We start from the raw sequence: 24,907 nt of genomic DNA, 5'->3' as shown, positions 1-24,907 counted from the left end.
ATATTAGGAGTGCTTTAGAGCTCAAACTCATTTAGAATTCCACAAAATCTAAACCTACCTGTAAAACTAAATCTCAGGAGCTATGTCAGCTGCCTTAAAAAGTAAAACATCAACAACACTGAGACTGCAAAACACCCGTCACAAAGCAATGCTTCTCTTTCCAAGTGTCTGACTACTTCCATTCAACTTAAAGCTCAACTTGCATTTTGTAGAAACATTCACATATGGTTGAATAAGATCAAACTCATAATCACTTCAGATGCAGCCAGCCAAAGAATAATACTTTTATTCAGTGTCAAGTCTCCCTCACTTTTAATGAGCATTTATATTTTCAATTACAAAGCTGATGTTCTACTTACTGTGCCACATCAGATACCGCTGGCAGTGGCAATGCTTCCGATATAAGGTCAATGTCATCAGTGAAGCTGTCGGCCCATGACATCTCTTGGGTATTCCCTTCTAAACATCTTCTCACTGCACAAATAATTAAAAGAAATTGTAATACATTAGGGAGACAACATATACAAGCTCTTCCCCCCTTGCTTAAGGTACTGAGCAGTAGGTTAAAGAAATGGTTCTTATATGAGACGTAGATTTCTCTTTTTGTCAGAATCAGTGAAGTCGATGCTTATAACATATGCCATACAAAAATATATACGTGCATAATACATAGTTCAAATACACGGGAACCTCTTAGAAGAAAGACTTTTATTCAGGACTGTCTCCTCGTAAGCAGAAATTCACTACATCCACAACTTCAATGTGGGCATGACAATGGACAGAAACAACCTGACTTTCATTTCCTCGGTTAATACTATTCGATAGGTATACTTCAATTTCTCGAAAACCCTTCTTCAAAAATTTATTGATATTATCATGTAAACGGCACTTTTGTTTCAAGTATTCTGTTTGGTCACTATATTGATCAGTGTTCAAAAATTCTCTCACAGACTAGGGAAGAGCCTCAGGTGTTTGAATGCAGTCAGCTCAGCAGGGTAACCATGATGGATACAAAGCTGTACGGTACCTCAGCTTACGTTCCAAGCATAAGAAAGCTACAAATTTCATTACAGATTGGGAAGACATATGATGGCCAGTGAAGGAGTTCACTCACAGACTGTAAAACCCAGAAAAGCCCAGCTAGCCTTGTAACTGATGAAAACAGATTGATTATGCTTTAAAAAGTTTTAGCCCCAATACTCATTTCCATCAAGTATAGGGCTGACTTCTTCCACTATAAATATGAAGTATATATGTACCTGCCTTTCTGAGTTCAGTTGCATCAATATCCATAAGCAATTTCTGCTTCAATGTCTTTTCAATATCTATTCCTATATTTGTTTTGTTCAAAAGCTATGAAGTAAATCTAGTTAAAATTGCTGTGATCTGAAATAGCAGGTTTTTCATGACTACTAGTGTTCCTAGCAATTTCTAAGGAAGCTCCCTATCTATTTTAGTTCTGATCATTCTTAAAAGCTTGCTACATACAGTTATGAGCTGGCAGAGTTGGAAAATGGATAGGATGATGCATATAAATTCAAGGGAGAAAAGAAGATAAATGTTTACAGGGGGTTGGGAATCACTAAAACCAAGTGTCAAACAAAAGTAAAAGACTGAGACACTTGCATATGCTGTGATGGGTAAGAATAAAAAACAAGCCACGCGACAAAAAGAAATGGGCCGGCAGGTTGAGGGAGTTTACCCTCCCCCTCTACTCTGGCCTAGTGAGACCACATCTGGACTACTGTGTTCAGTTCTGCGCCCCCCACTTTAAGAAGGGGAAAGAACTGCTTGAGCAAGTCCAGCAGAGAGCTACCAAGATGATCAGGGGACTGAAGCATCTCCCTTATGAGGAAAGGCTGAGAGACCTGGGTTTGTTCAGCCTGTTGAACAGAAGACTGAGTGGGGATTTCATCAATACTTATAAATATCTGGAGGGTGGGTGTCAGGACAATGGGACTAGACACTTTTCAGTGGTGCCCAACGACAGGACAAGGGGCCATGGGCACAAGTTGGAACACAGGAAGATCCACTTAAACATGAGAAAAAAATTCTTTACTGTGAGGGTGCCAGAGCAGTGGAACAGGCTGCCCAGAGAGGTTGTGGAGTCTCCTTCCCTGGAGACATTCAAAACCCACCTGGATGTGTTTCTGTGCCCCCTGCTCAAGCAGGGGGTTGGATGAGATCGTCTTCAGAGGTCCCTTCCAACCCCCACCATTCTATGATTCTGTGAAAGCTTGCTTCCTAGAAACTAAAGTTTTGAAGTCTCAAGCTAATTCTACAGCACCCCTTTAGCTGGACTACATTCAAGCTAAATACAACATCTGAGTTTACTATTGGAACAGCCATAGCATAAATGGCAAGGAGTGAAAATGAAGTCTCTGGAATATAATTATGAAATGGCATAACTGAACATAGAGTCAGCCAAAGGCAGAGTTAAATCACTGTGCCCACGTAAGGCATAATCAAATTAAAAGGAAAACATTGTATTGCTAGCAATTCCTACTGCACCATGGACTGCTGAAATGGTACAGGAAGGACTTAGTTAATTCATGGGGGTTTGCCTCCTTTATAGCACAAGATAGATATTAAAATTACTGCAATGCATTTATCATGATAAGAAGTAGGATTCTATTTTATTTCTGTCATTTTAAAAGTTTGGTCCATACTGCCTTATCAAGCTTATCTCTGTCTTATCACACTGCTGTTTGCAAGCTGCATCCATGGGTTCTTAAAAAAAAACAAGAAACAAACCCTAAGTTTACATTTGCTTGCCAATTCCTTTTCTGAGAAACATTCACTTCTACAATGGCTCTTTGTTCCATTATAACATGCTTCTTATGAGAAAAGACACACAACAGTAGCATGCCAGTTGTGAAACCTTCACTTTCTCATTATCCTCATTCGTGGATGCTGTGCTAGGCACTGCAGAGCAGCTCTGCTGTTACTCCAGGGTCTGCCTAGAACCCCTCCTTCTCTTGACCATGGAGCTTCTGCAGAGACATGTACAATATAATCCTGGGCTTAATGGCCTCATCTAGTGCCTGGCTACCTATGTAAGTACCGCAAGCTTCTGTTCCCTCTTTAGGTAGGGTAAAAGCATGCAAGTTTTCTGTTTGGTGAAGACTTTGTTACGATTAGCTGTGTCATTCTCATCCCACAAGTAGTACACAGGTTTAATTTCTACAGGCATTTTGAAAAAGGCAATGATGTGATTATGTACTTTATACAAACAGAAGTTGTGTAACATATACTCCATAGTTCATTTTACTAGCTGAATTAAAGATGTGCACTTTGTTCCATAAAACTAAGTATTTGGGTCATGCCTCAAAGATTGTCTCCCTGCTTCCCCCCCTCCCCTCCCACACTTCCCCTGTGGTCAGATCTGTGGACAGAATAATTTTTGCCAGTTTGGTTACAGACTAGATTTATCATAAAAACCTGCCTCTAGTGTACACACGAATTAAGAGAAAGAGAAGCTTCTCCTACAAGTGCTGCTCTTAAGCATCAAGTTAAAACAGAAATCACAGCTCTAAAGCTCTTAATATTTGGGGTGGTGATATTATAAGATCCCCTACTACTCTCAGAGCCACTTGACTCCATTTAGAGTCAGTTCAGGTTTGTGTTTTGTGAAGTATTGAGCCACCACAACAGAACAGCTGTTTCATAATTGTAACCCTCATAATAAAAGTTATTAAATACTAAATCCCTTTATGCTTTCATCACCCGTTAATTCTGTGTGTTCCTACTTTAAATCATTAATCTGTTAAAATAACGTTTTCTGGCCCACACGTCCAAACTTTAATATCAACAGTAAATGCAAGTAACATGTCCTCTGTTCTAAGCATTTCCTATCCTTAAGGTGACTGTCAGGGTTGTGAGTGGTCATCATCTTATTTGAAACGCTTTTTTTCTGGAACCAACTCAGTTTCTGAAGTTAACTGTCACTTTTCCTGAGTGGACTTCCAAAAACTCATTTAGACAGCAATGTTCAGTCATAAATCAAAATAGCCCAAATCACACAAAAAAGAACAAAAATATTTTTCAATGTCAAGAAGTCATAAGCTTCTGAGCAATGAAGTAATTAATAATAATCATTCATTATAATGCTTTAATTTTGTGAAAATGTTGAGCATTAAAATACATTTAACGCATGGCAGCGATGCTTTACAGAAATAAAACTCAAAGTTGTAAGTTACAGCTACTACATATGAAAAGTTTGTAACAGCTTTAGCTCGACCCAGAACAACTATATCTCCCCTCTCTATATTTATTGTAATAAGCTTTTCTTTTCCAAACTGACTTTACAGGAATCAATGCCTAATTTTTGGTGTTGCAAAGTAGCAAGAAGGGGAGACAAAGAAATATGAAGAGGAAAAGAGAAGAGAAGACATCCTTCATTTCCATGTGCTACTACTCACAATATGAAGCTGTACCTATTAGGTTATAAAATCATAGAATCATAGAATCGTTATTTCTGAGCATGAACAGTTGGAAGCAGTAAGCTGAAAACACAAAATTGTAACTACCACAGTACAACAAATACCAGTGAATGCCATACACCTATGAATCCGTGAAACAGATCAACTCATTAAATGAAAGGGCAAAAGGAAAGCTAAGTTTCATATACTTCTATTTTTTCCTGCAGTGTCATTTTCTAAAATGGAGAGAATATACATTAAACACATCCAAACATAACCCAGAGATATTTTTGTAATGCTGCTTAGCTTTATCTAACCTTAGATTCCTTATCTGTATTACACTAACTTCTGTCTTCGCAGTATGGTGGGAAAGTGAATACCCAATTTACAACTGCAATTAGAAAATATGATTGCATATGGTTCTTATTATCATGGTCATCCTCAAATAGGCAATGCCTACCAGTATCAGGACAAAATAACCAGGAAAACTTTGCACTATTTTCAGATAAAGAACGTTAAAAAAAAGAAACAACAGATCTCTTCTATTGCAAATAATTCCAACTTAGTATTTTTATTAGGCTTTTTTTTCATATTCACCAAAAAAACCCTCAAAAAAATTTAAAGATAATTCAAACCATTCCCATGCAGTCTACTTTACACAAGTCTGCAGAGACTTGCAGTGCCTGCTTACATTATATAGAAGGATACCTGCTGTTGCTGCTCCTAAGAATACAAACACCAAAGAACATGAATGAAAGCAGATATCTGGCAAATTAAACTGGGAAAACACAGCCATATGGATAGAAACAGACAGCAAATTTGAGACAACATAAAACAGTTCCTGTTGTATTAATATCTATTCCTTAAATTGTTAAGTAATAGATTGTGTGAAGACAATACCAAGTACCTGGTGACAAGGGAGAGCTCACAGAGCAGATGGATAAAGATGACCAGGAAAGATGTAGAGCTGCGTGTAAAAACGCAGGCCGGAGAAGGGCCAGATGGGACATAAAGGGTAAGCTAAACCAGCCTTCAACCAAAGCAGTAAAAAGATTAACATGTAGAGAACACTGACGAGGATACGTTCTCCTCTACCCGATGAAAGTAAGGATGGGGACTTTTCTGTTTGTCTCAGGGTTTTGCTTGTTTGGTTGGTTGTTTTTAAAACAGAACATTATAAAAAACAGGCTTAAGAGACCAAAAGTAAATTCCAGTCTGTTCCTTCAGTGCCACTTTTAATCACTTTCACCCATTTCAGTTATTATTCTTCTTTTTTTAGGACATGGACTTCGTAATCGTGCTACAAAAATTATCCTATGTAGTCAACTCTTAATAAAATAATCTGTAAGAGAAAAGTAACAAGATAGCATTTTGTGAGATGCGATTTTATCACTAGAAGATGCTTAGCAAGAACTTAGTATGAACAGTAAACTGACAAAAGAAACAGTAAAACCATAACTAGCTTCCTGATAATATACACAATTAAAATGGAAATATACTTTCATTGTTTTTTTAACAGAATTAATTTGGAATGGACCTATCAAAATTATTATGACACCTAGCCCACTTTAAGATACAATAAAACTTCTCTGTGTTAACAAAATCAAATGAAGTATTAAAATAAAGAACCAATTTCATCTGTAAATTTAACTACATGTTTAACAAAGGGAAACAAAGCAAGTTTATCAGCTTATTTACAGTGCGACCACTTGACCATGGTTGCTTTTTTTAAAGGTGCCTGAACCCAGTTTCCACCATGAGACACATTCAGTAAAATTCCATACACACTTGAAAATAAAAATCTGCTCTATGTGCTTCATTGACAGAACATTTCCATGTTAAAGTATTTGCACAGCAATTATAACTTTAAAAGACTATGTGCACAATATGCACTCTGGGTGACATAGCACTAGGAAAAAAGGAAAACCTCTTAATTTTTGTTCATTCCTACTCTGTAACACATCTAAGCCAAAAACCTCTGCTTTCTTTACAGTCAATGGAGAAAGGGAAAAGGTGGCATCTCTGAAGAATGACTACCAGTTATTCAATCATGTTGGAAGCATATGTCAAAATGTATCACCAGCATAGACTGAATAATTTCTTTATTAAAGAAATATTAAAGAATTAAGTATTAAATAAATATTATGAGAGCTTATCTTCATTACTATCGTGGAGCTAAAGTGTCAGGAGTGTACTCAGTACTAGTCTAAATAAAGAGCTATTTTCATTTTAGTTTCCTGTAAAAAAGTCAAAATCCTGAGCACTTGAAGCTAAGATTTTAAATCCTTACTAGGTACTCAAATGAAAGCCATCTGCAAATGCAAAATACTCAGATTGTCCCATACACAAGAGCTACAAGTACCCAGTACAGTTAAAAAAGCCAAGCCACTTTATGTACCTAATTTTAGCCATCTAAATTTATTGTCATTAGAGACATGGCTGTTACTGCAATTCTTGTACATTCTCCCCAAGTTTGACTTTGCTGTCAGAAGACCTGCAGAATCAGAGCACAATGAATTAAACAGTAGTTTGCTAGCAGAACAGAAGTAAAAGAGCATCTGAAAAAGTGAATTGAGGAATAAGAATAAATTTGTATTCATTGCAAACATATTGCTAAGTATATGCATAAAGTGCCATGCGCTATTGCTGCTGTACTTAGTTACATGTTTGGCTGCAAGTGTTTTAGATAAACTTCAACATCTGGTTTCCTGTGTATCTGATTTGAAACAATCAGCACTCAAAATGCACTAATGCTGACTTTATTTGTTGTACATTCTTTTGTTTAGATAAGCCTGCAGGCCAAATTACATACTGACTTACACCCCATGGAAGCATAATCGCTCATTACATGTCTAGCAGGACAGCACGGAGATGTAAATGAATGCCAAGACATAATTAAAAAACAATGGCATATAGTACTGGAAAGCATGCAGAGAGAAAACAATGAAACATAATTTTGAATGCATTCAAAGATGCTGTTACCTACCCGACTGCCTGAACATCCTTGTAAGACCTAGCAAACAAGAATGACGCAACTTATTCACACACAAAAAAAATCCCACCAAAAATTTTCTAAAGCACCGTACATATAGATCTACTTCAGAGAAAGTACATTCAGCACAAGATCAACCTCTTCTCCTTAAATGTAACATATTGGCTTAGACTATGTAGCTGATTAATTTGTGTGAAATAACTTGCAGAGTGAGCAAACGTCCATACCACTGAACCTGTGTAATGTTTGGTGTTAACTGACAAGCAGGTTTGTTGATAGATTCAGAAAAGTGGTCAGGGACCAATTGCACAAAGAGTTGTAAGTACCTCCTCATGCACAGATATGACCTGTCAGAGGAGAATCAGAGATTAAGGGAGCATAGTAGAGAAGCATGCAGTGTTGGTGCCACTTGCTATCTGCTCAGATAGCCAGCTATGATTTCCATTGTGCTTGGTTCAGTCCCTTTCAAAAGCACTAACTTAAAGAAAGGATTTTCCTTGGCCTATTTAATTTGAGCAAATTAGTTATTTTTTAATTTAGTTTAATGAAAACATGGAGCTAAGTGACATAGAAGAGCTACTAATCTAGTTATTTTAACTTTTACATTTCTGTTTGCATTATGACCAGGACTGTTTTTCAGTTTTCCTCATGGGAATGACCCACAATAGAAAGCTAGAGGAAGCTGTTTTCAGTTCCTTGTCAGAAAAGCAATTTAAAATTTGTTTGAAAAAATAGATTTTATTTTTTTTTTTTAAACAGTGCTAAATGCAGCTAGCTTCCTTTCCTGATCCTCTTTCTCTGCAGGTTTACTAGCTTAATACTACACAGTCTTGCATTAAACATTTCAGTAACTGGGCAAATCTGCAGTCACAGCTTTCTGCAGAGTAGCTCCAATTCCGCCATAGTAGTTTCCTGTTTGCCACTACCACTTGGTGGCTGAAACAGCACAGAATTAGTTGCTGACATACGTTGTCAGCAGTGACCTACTTCCGCATTCTTCAGGCTCAAATGCTGCCACAACTAGTCCAGGAGGAATGTAAACTGAACACCTTTGGGAAAGCAGCTAACAAATCACCTTGTATTCAAGTGATCTCAAGACAACAGCGTTTCTCAATATTCTACAGAAAAACGTTTTGACTCATTTCAACTTTGAGAAGTATCTCCTCTTCTCTTAACTGAAGCCTCATTCTGTTTCTTTTGCTTACCTGAGATAATCCCTGTGCCCACGGATATTTTGAACATCTTTTCAGAGTTGGAGATACCATCTACAGCTTGTAAATGTGTTCAGAGATCAGCTCTCTGTGACTAAATTCAAGTCACCAACACTAACGCATTTGACTTTTTAAGGCTAGCAACGCTTGGCTGTTAGTTCAGTTATGTTGAATAACAAAACATACAGTAAGAACAGTCAAGAAAAATATGACAAAAATAGCTTCAAAACTGATCCTTCTCCACTGCTTGTTTTTTTGTTTTTTTTTAAAGGACAAGAAGAACTTGACCTTAAAATGAAACAATTAATAGCCAGTGAAATGTAATTTGGCAGCTTGTTAGCTCTACAGGGAGAGCTCTTAACACATACAAACTCTTAGAATTACACATAGGGAATGTATCATGTAATATAAATATATAGAGTTACTTTCCATTATGGGATTCAGAACTGCCATTATAGTGAAAATGTTTATTTTAAAAAGGAAGTACAGTTTTAAGCATGGCTATTAAAGAAAATAAACCAGTCTGAAAACGTTTTTATTTTTCATGATTGTTAATGGTCAAAGCATACAAATTGCAGTGACAGTAAAATTAGAAACATCTTCTGAACTGTTGTCAATATTTTGACTCACAAGGACACAAAACCCCATTATTGTAATTACAGTGAAATATGCCACTGTTATTTGCTGGTCTAATGCAGTTCTTTGCATCATGCAACTAAATCCTTGTAGGACAACTTCCCATTGACTAGCAGTTAATCGTGAATCCAAGACATACGACGTTGTTATCAATCCACTTATTCTGTAGTGACTGAAAAAATGATGTAAATTAAAGTAGATCTTAATACTAGAGGAAATAATTGCCATATTTGTCCTAAAACTCAAAGAAGGTTCAGAAAAATAATCTGTAGCCATTGACTGCACTAAATCAAAACTATTCCTACCTAAAGGTCCAGCTGTCATTTTATTGTGTATTCCAGGTGAAAAGAAACAACATTTTATGGGAGTTCTCCCTTCTTATTTTAAATACATTTGCTCTGAATACTTATTTGCTAAATGTTGATTGTGAAGATTTTTAGGTAGAGCAGTAATTTGAGTAAAAGTCTAAATTACAACTATTAAAGAAGGAATTCAAAATCACCATTGTTATGTGTATCCAAGATTACACAAATTTTGAATAACAGATCTTCAGATCACAGAATTTGAACTGTAACATCTTATGAGAACAAAACCCCCTCAGAAGTCATGTTCCTACAAATACTGCAAACTGACTGATTGTGTTTTATTTAAAATTTAATTTGTGAGGTCTTCAACCACATACTTCAGAGCTCAACCGCTATGTGCATTCACTATTAATGCTACAGTCCCACTTTCTTATACGGCTTATTCAAAATTTCCATTAGAAGATATTTAGAATTTTTTTTAAGTTCCTCTTAAATTTATTTTAATTACAAATAAGACGCGGAGCTTTTGCTGCTACAACTAAAATATGATCTTATTCCAATTTTTTGAGACTTGAATTATTAGCTTTGGGAGACCCAGCATAGTTAGTATTCTACATTCCCAATAGCAACCAAAAATTGTACATGACAAGGGAACAATGATGTTTATAACTGACTTACAACTCTAAGTTGACACATGCCCTCATTCAGAGGCCAAAGTCTTTCTTTACTGATGACATTGTAGAAACACATTTAAATGTGTCCTGTAGCTCTTGAGATTTAGGGTGCCCTTGATTCTCCTCTGGCAGCAGGCCATGATTTTGCTTGAAAAATCACAGTGACAGTGAGAACCCCTGACAGATGTAATGAGACATACAGCTCTACTGCATGTCTCGTCCTTCCCTCCACCAAAGGACCTCCGTGTAAGAGGGTGAAAAAGTTCACTCTTCAGCACACCTGGCCCTTCTCAGTTTGACTGACCTGTTCTCCCCATAAAACGCATCTCCATGGAGCAAAGAGCATTCCTCTAAGAGATGTGTAACAAAGCCCTGAAAAGCAGAGAACAGAGATCGCTGCTAGTGCTGAGATTGCTGAATACAACAGTCAGTACATTATGAACTAGATGTAGATTCTGCCAATCTGTACGAATGCTGGATTTGAGGAGTGACTTGACTGGGATCAGCGTCTTCAGAGAAAGCAGATTACACAAATCACAACAGATTTGTGATAACAACAGATATTTTCTTACCTACCAGTCCCATCACAAGGCTTTCGTTCCATCTGTGCTTCAAGATATTGATCTTCGTTACATTGCTGAGGACTGAGACACAAATTCATCTTCGCCATGTGTGAAAGTGACATGGCTCAATTATCAGTTACTGACAATCTCATGATTTAGAGTCTCCATTTTTATTTTTATGTGTACACACAGCTACAAAACCCTAACAAGGGCAGCGGGGGTGGGGGCGGAGGGGGAGACAGACCACATGCAACAAAAAACAACTTGCTGCTGTCTTTCCAACCAAATATTTTTAGTTTGACTAAAAAAAATAATTGCAAGTGCAATTTGTCTTCTAAACATCAGTAAAGGTTTCAGGCACATTGTCAAGAGGACAGAAACTGCAAATGTGATGAGGACAATCTTAATCTTTGTGACACTGACTGACTAAAGAAGCTTTGCTATTTGTTGGTAGGCAAACCATAGACTACCCTTGGAAGATATTCCCTTCAGTTTTCTGTGGCCTGAAAGATTCAGATACCATTCAGTGTCTTAACTCAGCTGAAGAAGCCAAACAGTGATTCCCAACCTCCATTCTCTGTTTTATAACACACGCTAGGATCATATGATAACAGTAATAAAAGTATCTCTAGAATAACTTAATTAGAGCCCTTGGGTAATATTTTTCAGCTAGTAAAAACTCAAAAAAAAAAAAAGAATTCAACTTAATTTTCTGTGAGTAAACTGCCAAATATATGTTTAGCTGGAATAAGAGATTGCTCAAGACTGAACTTCTCTTGTTAAAAAAAAAATCTGCCCAGCAAACATTTGAATCAGAAACAGTTCTGTAAGACATTTTTGACAGCTAAAGAATACTGTTTCCTTTTGAAAGAATATACTTGACAGTTTCATCACCACCTCAGAAGGTTCTCCCTGAATCACTTCAGCTTGGTTTTCCTCACAGTAGATTTCACAAGCCCGTGCTGTTGCCTATGTGCTAAGAAGGACCTTTGAGGAAAGCACTGTATTACTATGCCTGTGTCCACTGGATAAAGCCAAGAGCACACCTGACTTGAGTCTGTATTCTGAGCATGGCTACTAGGTCATTGACGTAGGGAGGGGAGGTTTTGAAGACAAGAAAAGGCACTTTGTTCCAAAACCATTTTTATTGCAGGTTAGAATGGAATGGGTAATTCTGTCTCTATCTTTGCCTTGGGCAAACCCCAGATATACAGGCTACATCAAGAATATTTAAGACTTCAAGTGTTCATTCAGCAATGGCTTGAAATAACCAATTCACTTCAGCCATTAAACGTGGACAAAATGGATGATTCAGTATATATATCTTTGGTAAGTATAAGTGGAGGGATAACAGGATTCCATGGTGATTCAAATACAAACATATACATACCATCCTGGAATGGTTTGCACCTTTGAATAACTACCAAAATGGACAAAACAGCTGGATTCTCCTAACATCAGATAACAACAGATCAGGACAAAGAACTGTATTATGCACTGCCTTGTCTCCAGCAGAGGTGAAGAGCAGATGCAGAACAGCTTGACAAATATACAGTGCTAGCTTCAGAGAACTTCCTGTGGTCTACATCTGTGGGACTTTCCAAGTCTAAGGTGGTATCCAAGAATTCTTGATGCGTTTTCTTATTCAGTAAATTCATTCATGTGGAGTTGAGAATATATCAAAATTTGTTTCCACTGATTTTAGTAGAGATCTGAATGTGCACTTGCTCAGTGAATAAAAAATTCATGCAGTGGCCTCAAACACTGTTAATACTGCTATGGGGGAAAAAAATGCAACACTAGCGAAGCACCATGTCAAAACCTTAGAAAGGTAGGATACAAGTAAAATTAATTTTATTTCAATAATCTTTCGAGCAAAGTATTACAGACTCTGGAAATACCAAAGGTATAGCCCAAGAGACAAACTACTTCTTTTGAGAGGATAATATGAAGACTTATTACAATTCTAAAGCATTAAGACCCAAGATTTTCACCGTCATTTGACATCATAAAGGCTACTGACTTGTTGTGCACAAGGCTCTTGGAGATTTGCTTTCAGACCAGTTGGGAGAAATTAATACCTTGCTCCTCATCACCCGCCTTCCTTTTCATGGACACTCTTGCACAGTTATTTCCTTGTTCTGAGCATTGACTAAGCTTTTCTACTGGGGACACCCCCCAACAAAACCATGCCTTATTAGTTGGCTTTCAAGCTATAAATGCTTTAGCATTCTCTTATCCAGATTTGGATATGGTCTTTTTATTTTTTTCCATCTGAGAACAGATTTAAATCTGTTGAAGCTTGAAGGCACAGGTGAAGGGAAGATTTTGCTGCTTGGTTCAAAGTACTGACCATTTCTGGCCTTGCAAATGTTATTATGATGATGATGTTTGCTAGCATGGCACAGAAGCACCCCCTTGAAAAGGACCTGCTTCTCTTACACCCAGATCTAACCATCACTCATCTGATATTACAAGGGATTCACAACTAAAACCGTAGCTCTCTCCTGTTCCACTCCAGGGTCCTTATAGATTGGCAGTCAGTACAACATACTCAGTGCTTTCAGTTCAACAGGTTAAATGAAAGCTGGCAGCATAGACACAACTCAGCAGCATTATTTACCCTGAAGCAGTTCAGTTGCAAAAGCAACTGCTTAGATGAGATCACCAAAATCAAAGAGAGCTGTTCTACAATTCCTTCATTTTTCATGGCTAAGACCTTGATTCCTTTGGAGATAGTCTCACGGAAAAAAGTCACATTTCAGCATTTGAGACGGGACACATCTGCACTACACAAGGGAGGATGTGCAAATCTCTTACCTCCCTGCAGCATAGTTTCTTCAGGTGGTTGGCAGAGAAGCTGACAAGATAAACATTGGAAAAATCTCTCAGGCAATTCTCTCTCATGTAGAGAAGAATTGCATGACCCAGTTGCAGTAGCATCTAAATGAAAGGAGGGAGATAGAAGACTGTCAATGAGTGACTGCATCCCATGAAGTGGGAACACACTAAGATCCATTCAATGCTGGGGAAGGGAGATACAGAGGTGAAGGAGGTAGAATAGTTGAGCAGAGATCTTAATAAGCCTTGTACTATTTAAAATAATTTCATTCAGAAAACAACAAACTTGCTCAAATCAACCTGTTTTTAGAGATTGCTACTGATGCAGACTTTATGGACCCCAAACTAAACTGCCTTATTCTCCTTTGTAAGAGAAGTTCAAGAAGTACTTTTCTCCTCGGACTATTTCCACTCCACCCAGTCCACACCCGAGTTTGGCATATACTAACACATTTATTTATCTAGCAAAGAACATCTTCACCCCTTTAAGGAGACTCAAGCAGTCTGTAAACATAAATTGAGAATCTTTACCGTGCAAAGGAATTCCCCTTGCTAAGGCGAGTTTGTGTTTAGTTTTACACGTACTTTCTGCTCATCAGGCTAAGTTCATTCCTGTAAACCTTAAGCTGCTGGGCCCCCATGTACACCAAAATCTAGTGCACACTCCCTCTCTCTCTCTTCTACAAGGTTACAGAAACAGCAGCCAATCTGAGCCCTTCAAATAAACAGCAAGAGAAACTTGTAGACCTCTATCTAGGGCTGCCGGCACACACTTGCTTCATGATGGCTCACTCAGCACAAACTAATCTAGGATAGATTCAGGTCAACCTGACCTGAAATGGATCTTAATTGAGTTAGTACAACCAGGTCTACAGTATCCCATTGCCATGGTCTGATTCACCCCATTAAAAACAGAATGAAAAAGCCACTAGCAACAAATACTGGCATTATACTGCTTAAGATTTTTTTTAAAAACTGGAATCAAGTTCTGTAACTCAGCATAATCTAATACTTAAAGGAACACAAATGGATCCAAAGGGTCAGAACACGGTCGCAGTTTACGTACCCATGAGGCAAATTCAGAACCAGGCTGTGTGCAAGCCAGAATTCCTGGAAATAGTTATCAGAATTGTATTGCAGATGCTTTCCCCATAATTCATCTTATTCAAAGATGAAAAAAATAGTCTTCTCCTTTTACAGAGGAGTTTAAGTCCATGCCAACTACACACAGTTCTCCTGTTGGTGAGATCACATGCCACAGACTATAGGAAGAATAAAAAGAGGAAACCCAGGAGGTTTTTCCCTTGATGTTGGATTGCCACTCCTGGAAGATGCTTAATACAAAAATAATACATTATTAAAACAATACATAAGTTAAAAAGCCATCAGTGGTGCTTTATATTTCCAAGCTGGGTATTTTTCTGCTGCACTGGGTAGCACTGATCACATCTGTATTTTCTTCATAATACAAGGAAGGAGGGTGCCACATAGGAGTCTTACCCACATTAGCATGGAAGGAAAAGCAAGAGGACTAATAGAGGGCACGAAGCAGAGAGGAAGGGATGTCTAAGGTGATTCATCACCCTTCCCCCCACCTCTGTGGGCCTTACCCCAGAGGAATTCCCATATAAATTATTGCCAAGTCGGCTGGGATATTCACTGCAAATTTCTCTGCAGGAGAAGACTAAGAAGGAAGAGGTTTTCCCAGAGATACATTTGTTCATTTATGGTTCCCAAAGTGGTTCGTTTAAATATAAATGTTCTCCTGCAAGTGAGCAGGATTTATATTGGAAAAGAGTATATATTCCAGTTTTGCCAACTTCCCCTGTAAAGAAGGAATATATTGTCCACGCACAGCATTGCTTAAATGCATCAGTTATTTTTCCATATATCTCCCACTGAGTGGCTTTTTAAGAATGCTTAGTATTTCACCCAATATTACTATCCAACTCAGTGATTCCTTTTGTTTTATTTAACAGAAAAGTCAGCTGAAAAGCAGATATCTATAGCTCACTATAAAAGTCCAACACCCCAATTCTGCAAGAAGGAGTAAGAATTTTAAGCAAAACCACTCATAGATCATAGGCAGAAGCTTTTTACATCCTCCAAGTGTGCTCGTAATTCAATATCACATTCTATCAAAAAAAGTAAAGGTCAAATTGCTTCATCAGTTGTAGTCAGCAACCCAATTTTAATCAATACAAATAATCAGTCTTACTCACTTAGAAATTTATTAACTCTGATCAATAGATTTCATACAACAGCTGCACAAAATCAATGAACAACACAACCTATACAGAACATTGCAAATGTTTGCTCATTAGGAAATTACTGTTGCTTCCTCTTTTCTTTCCAAAAGATAACAATATTGCAAAAGATTGTTTAGCCAAGTATTCTAATGCTAAAGGTACACCAGTTGTATGTACACAGCAGATTACTGGACACTCGAAATTGAAGGGGAATCAGTTCCAGATGTTTTCCACTGATTAAGTTCAGCCCAAGCAAGGTTAAGTAAATGACAAGCAGCTGCCTTGTTATTTTTTCTTTTCCCAGTAGTCATGAAAAATACTCTTAGGAGTTCTGACTATCCCTAACTGGTAGACACAGGGTGCAGCACCTATTTTCCTAGGTTGTCATGATTAACAGAGACTGGGGACAGTCTTCAGAACAACTAGTTCTTTTCACCTCCAGTCTGTCATATCTTAGGCAGATCAGAATTAGCAGGAAGAAGCTCAACAATAAAAAAACCCATCATCTCTCTCTCTGAAGTGCCTCAATTATGTACATCCCTAAGACACAGTCACTCTCATTGCATATACTACTTTCCACTAGACTTAGATTAAATAAACCAGGAAAATGTTAAAGTGCCACTGGATCAGATCATGGCTCAGTGCAATCCTGGCATCACCCTAATGACCCATCACTCCACTCCAAACAGAACAGCAAAGTACGTTGGTTCTCAGACATAACACTCATAGGAAGAGCAGAAAGAAAAATCTTAGCCAGCAATATTTATCCAGGAAACTACAGGCCAGTCAGCCTGACCTCAGTACCGGGGAAGATTATGGAGCAGTTCATCTAGAGTGCACTCACTAGGCATCTGCAGGACAACCAGGGGATCAGGCCCATCTGATCTCCTTCTATGGCCAGGTGATCCACCTCATAGATGAGGGAAAGACTGTGGATGTTGTCTACCTAGACTGCAATACTATCTCCTACAGCATCCTCCTAGAGAAGCTGGCAGCTCATGGCTTAGACAGGTATACTCTTCGCTGGGTAAAAAACTGGCTAGATGACTGAGCCCAGAGAGTTGTAGTGAATGGAGTTAGCAGCTGGTCACAAGCAGTATCCCCCAGGGCTCAGTTTTGGGGCCAGACTTGTTTAATGTCTTTATCAATGATCTGGATAAGGGGACTGAGCACACCCTCAGTAAGCTTGCAGATTACACCAAACCGGGCATGAGAGTTGATCTGCTCAAGGCTAGGAAGGCTCTGCAGAGGGATCTGGACAGGCTGGATCAATGGGTGAAGGCCAACTGTATGAGGCTTAACAAGGCCAAGTGCCAGGTCCTGCACTTTGGTCACAACAATCCCAAGCAACACTACAAGCCTGGGGAAGAGTGGCTGGAAAGCTGCCCAGCAGAAAAGGACCTCTGGGTGTGCTGATTGACAGGCAGCTGAATATAAGCCAACAGTGTGTCCAGGTGGCCAAGACAGCCAACAGCATCCTGGCTTGTATCAGAAAGAGCATGGCCAGCAGGGGTAGGAAATGATCGTGCCCCTGTACCACCTTGAATATTGTGTTCAGTTTTGCACCCCTCAGTACAAGAAAGACACTGAGGTGCTGAAGCACATCCAGAGAAGGGCAAAGCAGCTAGTGAAGGGTCTAGAGAACAAGTCTTATGAGGAGCAGCTGAGGGAGCTGGGGTTGTTTAGTCTGGAGAAAAGGAGGTTCTCTACAACTACCTGAAAGGAGGTTATAGTGAAGTCAGTGTTGGTCTTTTTTCCCCAAATAGCTGCTAGTGATAGGATGAGAGAAAATGGCCTCAAGTTGCATCAGGAGAGGTTTGGGTCAGATATTAGGAAATATTTCTTTACTGAAAGAGCGGTCAGGCATTGGAAAAGGCTGCCCAGGGAAGTAGTGGAGTCACCATCCCTGGAGGTGTTAAAAAAAACAAAACATGTAGACATAGCACTGTTTAGCAGGCATGGTAGTGTTGGGTTGATGGTTGGACTTGATGATCCTAGAGGTCTTTTCCAACCTTAATGATTCCATGATGATAGATGCAGCAAGTACGAATTCAAAGTTATTCAAATGTAAAGAGTCACAACATAAGAGCAAACAAGACCACTTTAAATATGGGGATTGCCTAGCTATATCTAGCTAGACCTCTGAGGAGTTCTTGAGCCTATACCTGCAAAAACAAAAATATCATTGACTGGAATGCATCAGTTTTCACGAAGTATGGAGGTTGAAACAAAGCTTTATTTCTTAGACTTCTCTCCTATTTATACTCAAACATACTGAGGGGTTTTTAACACCTGATAGGACTAAACTGACAGAAAGGTGTAGAAGTCCCTTGTGCATGTATCTTAAGGCAAGTTGACAGGCCAGATATTCCATCACAGCACTTATTTTGAGTGGCGCATGGAAGCATTTCCAAAGCACAGAAGTAAAAGCAAAGATTCCCATGGATTTGTGGTTGGGAAAATTTGAAAAGAACACCATGCATCCCTGTATATCAAAATTATTTTCTAAGCATTGTCTGAGAATGCAAATAGCATAATATGTAAAGATACATTAAGCAAACTAAAGTGGTTTAGAAAGTGGTTAAGGCCTGGGTACCTAAACAGGGAGTAAAACCAAAAGAGAGAACACTTAAAATTTTCTTCTCCATTTTTAAAGTAATGATCAGTGTTGCATATATATATACACACACACACACACACACACACCCCAACCCCACCACCACCCCACAGACCAAAAGAACCAGAATTTATTTTATTTCTAGTTCTGGAATCTTTTCAGCTTTCCCAGTGTCATACAAGGTAAAATATCTAAAATACATGCTTTTCAGGCCAAATTAACTCATGTACTCAAAATGAAAACTGTATTTAAATGAGTAGCAAAAGCAGATTTACTACTCAGCCATTTAAGTAGAACCAGTTAACAAAAGCCTTTGCTTTTTTTTTTTTTTAAACACAGTGCCCTGATCTCCCACAGTAATGTTTTGTTATTCCCATCAGAAAGAACAAATCTTTGTGGCTAAAAAGTAGCTTTACATTCTGGATTAAATCACGTCTTATTTTCCTCACAGAGCATTCACTACATTTTCTGCAAAAATCAGCTTCTCTTCCTGCAAAAGCTGACATTCCTGAGTACCACTCCTCCTTGTTTATGCTAACAATAAACAAACATGTAGGCCTATGTTTAATCCTGCATTGACTAATAGCATTCTTCACTTCTGTAATGCTGTGTCAGTCTAAAAAACACTTCATAAACAATTAGGACTCAATATCTCTGTAACAGAGACAAGACTTATATTCATTTAACAGATGACGCAACTGAAGCACAGTGAGCTAATTGTCTGCCCAAGGTCACATAGCAAATCAGTAACAGAGCTAGGAACAGAATCCAGGAACACTGACTCATGCAGTGCTCCCTCCTCAACAGGAGATGAGCCTTTTACATACAGCCTCAACACCAAAATGGTGTTTCCATTGCAATTTAACAGCCCACTACTACATGCTGGAGCCTTGCTATCATCTTCCATTCTCATTTTAACAGTCTCTATCTGCCTCTGCCTCTTTTGTGGAAAAGGTTGAGGCAGAAACTGACAATCCTTGGCTTTTTACAGAACCAGTATATACACACACAAGAAGGAAAAGCAAGAAGTTGCCCTTATTCCCATTTATACAATGAAGTACCTGCATCTCACCTTCAGTGAGAAGGCTCTGAGGTGGCTCAAAAAGGCCTTCACTTCCAAATAGTCACTAGTGAACTGCAATGGAAAACCTCATAGTACTATAATTGTTCTGCATGTCACCACTGGCCTGCATGCTAGTTGGGTCCCCCCCACACTTTCCTCAACCACTAGATCACATGGAGATGTACCTTGCATTTTGAAATTAAGTTTTTCTGTTTGAAGTTTGGTCTTTAGCATGTTAGACCACATATTCTGTATTCTGGGCTGCACTGGAGTGTGACTGTTGCTACCTCACTGAAACGTTTAACAAAAAGATGAGATTCTAAAGTAGCAGTAGTGAGAAAAATCCAAGTTGTGTGGCACATAATTATCTGTGCTTTTAAAGGTAAGTTTCATAGACTGTTTCCCTGGGTAACCTCCATTTATATCTTAGTTTCCCATTCCTTGATGTACAATCTGCATTATAGTTATTAATATTAATAAGTTGCTTGACTAATTAGAACGGGATTAGAAAATTGTGGTCTTAACCGGAGTTCAAGCCCTCCATAAAAAGGCAAACCTTAAATCCCAGATTGCCTTCCCACCCTTTCAAGGTTGCCCTCACTTCCCCAAAATAATTTGGATCATACGACCTCAGGCAGGACAGGTGCTGCAGCGCTGTACTGGAAAAGGCTCTGCCTACAAGGGCTTATTTGAGCACAACGCATTGGCCAGTGCTATGAGGGGGTTATCTTTTCCATACTGTGGCATCATGTTCCATAAACAGCTGGTTAATAGACCAGAAATCATGTCAAGCAGCTGCCTTTGTACTTGATATCAAAAGTGTGGAGACAGGTCACTGTAGTGAATTAGTGAGATACAGGACTAGTGGGGGAACATGACGCAGAAGCCAATTGCATGAGTATTGCTGCCTCTGCGGGAGGCTCACAGGCTGTCTTCCAAAGTGCTCTCAGCCACTTCTGAGTTGATACCAACTGTGTATTAAATAAAAACTCCACTCTAGTCCATGATCTGACCCACTGACGGGCTTATTTGATAGCACCAGGCTCAGAAACATTTCTAAACTTATTTCTCAGCTAGACAGTGAACCACCGGTAAATATATGTTAAGTATCATATTCCAACAAGTTTTCATCCCTCTTACAGTAGCCTAAGCTAATTTTCTAGGCCCTAATCCAGATGCTGTGTTTATGCATATATAAGGATGAGACAGGAAAGTGACTAAAATCAGTACTTAAGAGAGAGGCAGAAGACAGTTTATCTACAATGCACGTTGACACATCACCCCACATGAAAAAGACCCCACATGATCTGACATTATTGCTCTTGACCAATTCATGTTCACTGTCACTTACTTCCTTCCTACTGTCAGGGTGGGTTTTTTGTGTTTTGTTTTTTTTTTTTTTTTTTTAAATAATTTGTTTGACCACTCCAGCATTCTTCTAGGAGACAGACTTTCCTGGAAATGGAAATGACTCCTTTTCTCTACCTTTCAGGGCATGCACTGTGTGCCCTTTTATAGACCCACACATATCACCAGCCTCCTACCAGTCCTGTTAGTGGCTTTCAGGTTGCTTCTGATCACTGCCTTACTCCTCAGCTATTTGACTTTAGTGTATCTTTCCCAATCTTTTCTCTTCTGTTCTGACTTGATTTTCTCCTCACTAAATCATTAGCCAAATAATAGCAAGTGACAATGTCTAGTGTTAGTTTTAGTAAATTCAGTGTTAATTTTCAGTGAAAAGAAAAAAGCATTAACTATTTCCTGACATCATTACTGTCTTTACACCATGCTTAATAATTAGGCCAAAACTCCATTCTGCATAGATTTTTTTTCTCAAGGTTAGGTCATTAAAAAAAGCTCACAACTTGCCCAGATTGTTCCTATCTTTCCTACGTTTTGGATAAGTAAGTGACAGCTTAGGATATTAATGTGAATTCACTACGGAGCTCCGATGTCTCCTGAATTCTTCCACATTGTCCTGAATTAGCACTGCTAGTAACAGGGTCTAAATTTTATACTGAGTTTGTAGGACCTAAGGAATGAGGCTTCTCAGGCCTGCTCTGTCCAGACTATTCCTGCCCTGACTTTAAATGATTTAGCTGTGACAGCAATTTCTCTAATTGACCAGGTGTCTATAACTTGTTTTACTTATGTTTATCTTTGTGTTGTACAACCAGAGTTTCATATCTACAGTAGTAACAGCAGTTATTCTAGTAGAATGAGATATTTACAACTAAATATTGACAGAGTTTATAGAAATACAGGCCATTTAGCATATCAGAGGCCTTGAAAAATAGAAACACAGGATGCAGTGTATAGGAGTACAGGCATGAGATAAGAGATGGGGCATAGGCTTGGCACTGGAGACTCCACAGCTGTAAACAATTCACTAACGGTCAGAGAAAAATGCAGTCCTGGAACAGGACAAAACTGGCTTTAAAGGTAATAGAGAACAAAGAAACAATATCTCACACACATAAAAGGGGAACATAAACAGTAAATTCAGATGAAACCTGGAGCTTCACACCAATGGAAAAAAATACATAAAGGTATGTTCAGAAACATTTGTAAGTGACCCCAAGTGGATCCCAGGAGATTCTCCTCCCTGTGAAGGGCACTAGATTTCAACAACTCGTTGTACCACTTCCCCTTCTTCCCCTGCAGCAAATGAAACCTTAATACCCAGAGGAGCATAAATGCCAGGAAAACAGGTAGAAATTAAGATGTAGAATCATAGAATGCTTTGAGTTGGAAGGGTCCATTAGAAATCATTTAGTCCAACCCCCCTGCAGTGAGCAGGGACATCTTCAACTAGATCAGGTTGCTCAGAGCCCTGTCCTACCTGACCTTGAATGTTTCTAGGTAGTGGCCTCCACTACCTCTGGGCAACCCGTTCCAGCACCTCGCCACCCACATTGTAAAAAATTTTTCCTTATATCCAGTCTAAATCTACCCTCCTGTAGTTTCAAATCATTACCCCTTGTCCTGTCACAACAGGCCTTGCTAAAAAGATTGCCCCCATCCTTCCCATTGTGCCCCTTTAAGTACTGGAAGGCCTCAATAAGATCTCCCCACAGCCTTCTCTTCTCCAGGCTGAACCACATCAACTCTCTCAGCCTGTCCTCACAGGCAATGTGCTCCAGCCCTCAGATCATTTTTGTGACGCTCCTCTGGACACGCTCCAATATGTGTGTTACAGTTTTAGTTGACTTTTACTGGTATTGCAACTTTTTAAAAAAAAAAACATGCAAAAAACCCACTGCATTTGATTTTTTTTTCCCCTCACAATTAGATATGGGCTAATAGTGATTAGCTCTCAAGAGTTCGGTTATACTAGCACTGAATTTAGTTTTACTTTTATGTGTGCTTCCTCTTGCTTATAAAGACGACTTTGAGCATAACACTTCTTAGTCTTGCTTCCTACCATATTTTATCTATTAACCCTGAGTCTCCATTCTTGAAGTCCAATAACTCTATTTCACACCTCTCTTCTTCCCAAGGTTGGCTAAGTCTATCATTTTATGGTTACTCTCCAACACATCTTTCATATTTTTAATCAAAACTCTAGCAAGTACAACTCAAAGGTAGAACAGTCTCTGCTCTACTTGCACCCTCCGCCCTCTGTACCAAGGCTACTGAAGACCTAGCTGAATAATATGTTTTTCCAATCCATTCCTTCAGAAACAGAAGTCAGGGAAGAACCCCCAAGGTCCTGTATTGTGAGAAGATTCTGGTTGCTCAAACATAAAAGAAAAACTGATTTCCTGTCTTTATAGTCAACAGCTGAATTCTCCCTTGACACCATATGATAGGGCCTTAGATTTTCTTCCTTCCTTCTATTGCCCAGAGACTTAGACAGCAAGACTCTCACAATGTATATTCTGGATCCAAAAGTAAAAATTATCACTGCCATATCAGTACCATGGAATACCTTAAAATTGTACAATTTATTAGGTCAATTTAATCTCACTTTAAAAAGCTGTCTCTATTTTATTATTAGGCAACATATTGACTCAAATACAATTTATTTGCTTATCTGTCTTTCTACATTTTTAAGGTTTTAACAGTTACCTGATATATTGATTTTTGGCAACAGAACATCCTATTCTGGGGTATGCCCTCCTTTGCAACTCGTTACTTTTTCCCCACTACTGTGCTGATAGTGTCTTTTTCTGGTACTAATAGTCAACTTTACTACAAACACCACTGCCACTAGTCCATGGTGGACTAGACTTCTGTTGTTCATTCATTCTGGGGCAGTTTTTAATTTGTTTTTAACTCTATAGCACAAACTTGTCATTCACCATGTGCTTATCCTAAGCCAACATCATCATAAAGCCTCCCTACCATGCAGAGAAATTTTCTTTTGATACTGAAAAGCTAAATTCAGTTTTACATCATAACTGTCGGTAGTTGGAACTTTTTCGACTAAATGAAGCTTCATCTAAATGTACTGTCTTTGATGAAGCAAAAATGTTTTCTGGATAAAAATGTCTAAGCTCAGTTTTACTGATATTACTAATCAGAAAAAGTTTGAGGGAGCTATAAATGCCTTCTCTTACTACACACTCCCATGGTCTCTGGGACCATCTGGTACCAAGTCCCTGCTCAAGACCAGTGTGACCAGTGATCTAAACTCTAATCTTAAATCAGGCAGAACATGGAGTTGAATAAATGCAGAACAAAAATAAATTTTTAAACCTCAAAAGCTGCCAAATTTAATCATAAGTAAGAGTGAGTTTGGCAGAGGCAGCTGTTCTTTTCCTCTCAGCCTCCATCTCCCCTTACACCACCCCCAACTCCCAGTTCTACCATCCACTTCAGTCATGCAAGATAAACCACAGAATTCAGTTAGAAGTTCTCACTCAGGGCAGCCAGGACTGAAACAGACTGAAAACTTTCTGGTAGAGGCATACAGCTATGTTTCCACAATTCTTACTCACATGCAAGTACCATTAGTACCTACAGGTCCTGAACTGACTGACAAATTTAAAAGTTAAACAGCCCTATGCTGAATATAGATTGTCACTGCAAAACCACCAGCACTCTGCTAAACTCACCTTCTTAAGAGCATGACATTTTTCAGAAGCATGGTATCTGGATATTCTCTTATGCTGATTTGGAGCACATCTTTATATTTATGCTTTTCTAACTTACTGACAGTTATGCAGGCCCACAAAAGCTTTGGTGTGTGCTTTATTCTGTTAGTTTTAGCCACATGTTTTTTCTCACCTTTCAGTTAGCTTGTCAGCACTAGAATCTATGAATCCACTTCATTTAAAATGTTTGCTTCTTTATACATACTGCAGATTGTAATCCATCTACGCCAGTGAGG

The 24,907-nt window shown here is 38.6% G+C and overlaps 1 protein-coding gene across 1 annotated transcript in view; it reads right to left on the bottom strand.

Annotated features, from left to right (window-relative positions):
* LOC142065609 (potassium voltage-gated channel subfamily KQT member 1-like) overlaps positions 1 to 24,907 on the bottom strand; it is a 516,224-nt gene that overhangs the window by 409,796 nt on the left and 81,521 nt on the right. The window contains exon 12 of the mRNA XM_075111896.1: positions 360 to 474. Coding sequence (XP_074967997.1) covers positions 360 to 474 — 115 coding nt within the window. The remainder of the gene's footprint in view (positions 1 to 359; positions 475 to 24,907) is intronic.

The sequence above is a fragment of the Phalacrocorax aristotelis genome, chromosome 1, assembly GCF_949628215.1.
Source record: "Phalacrocorax aristotelis chromosome 1, bGulAri2.1, whole genome shotgun sequence".
Classification (NCBI taxonomy): Eukaryota; Metazoa; Chordata; class Aves; order Suliformes; family Phalacrocoracidae; genus Phalacrocorax; species Phalacrocorax aristotelis.
The sequence above is the reverse complement of the archived record's forward strand: the minus strand, read 5'-3'. Positions and strand labels throughout refer to the sequence as shown.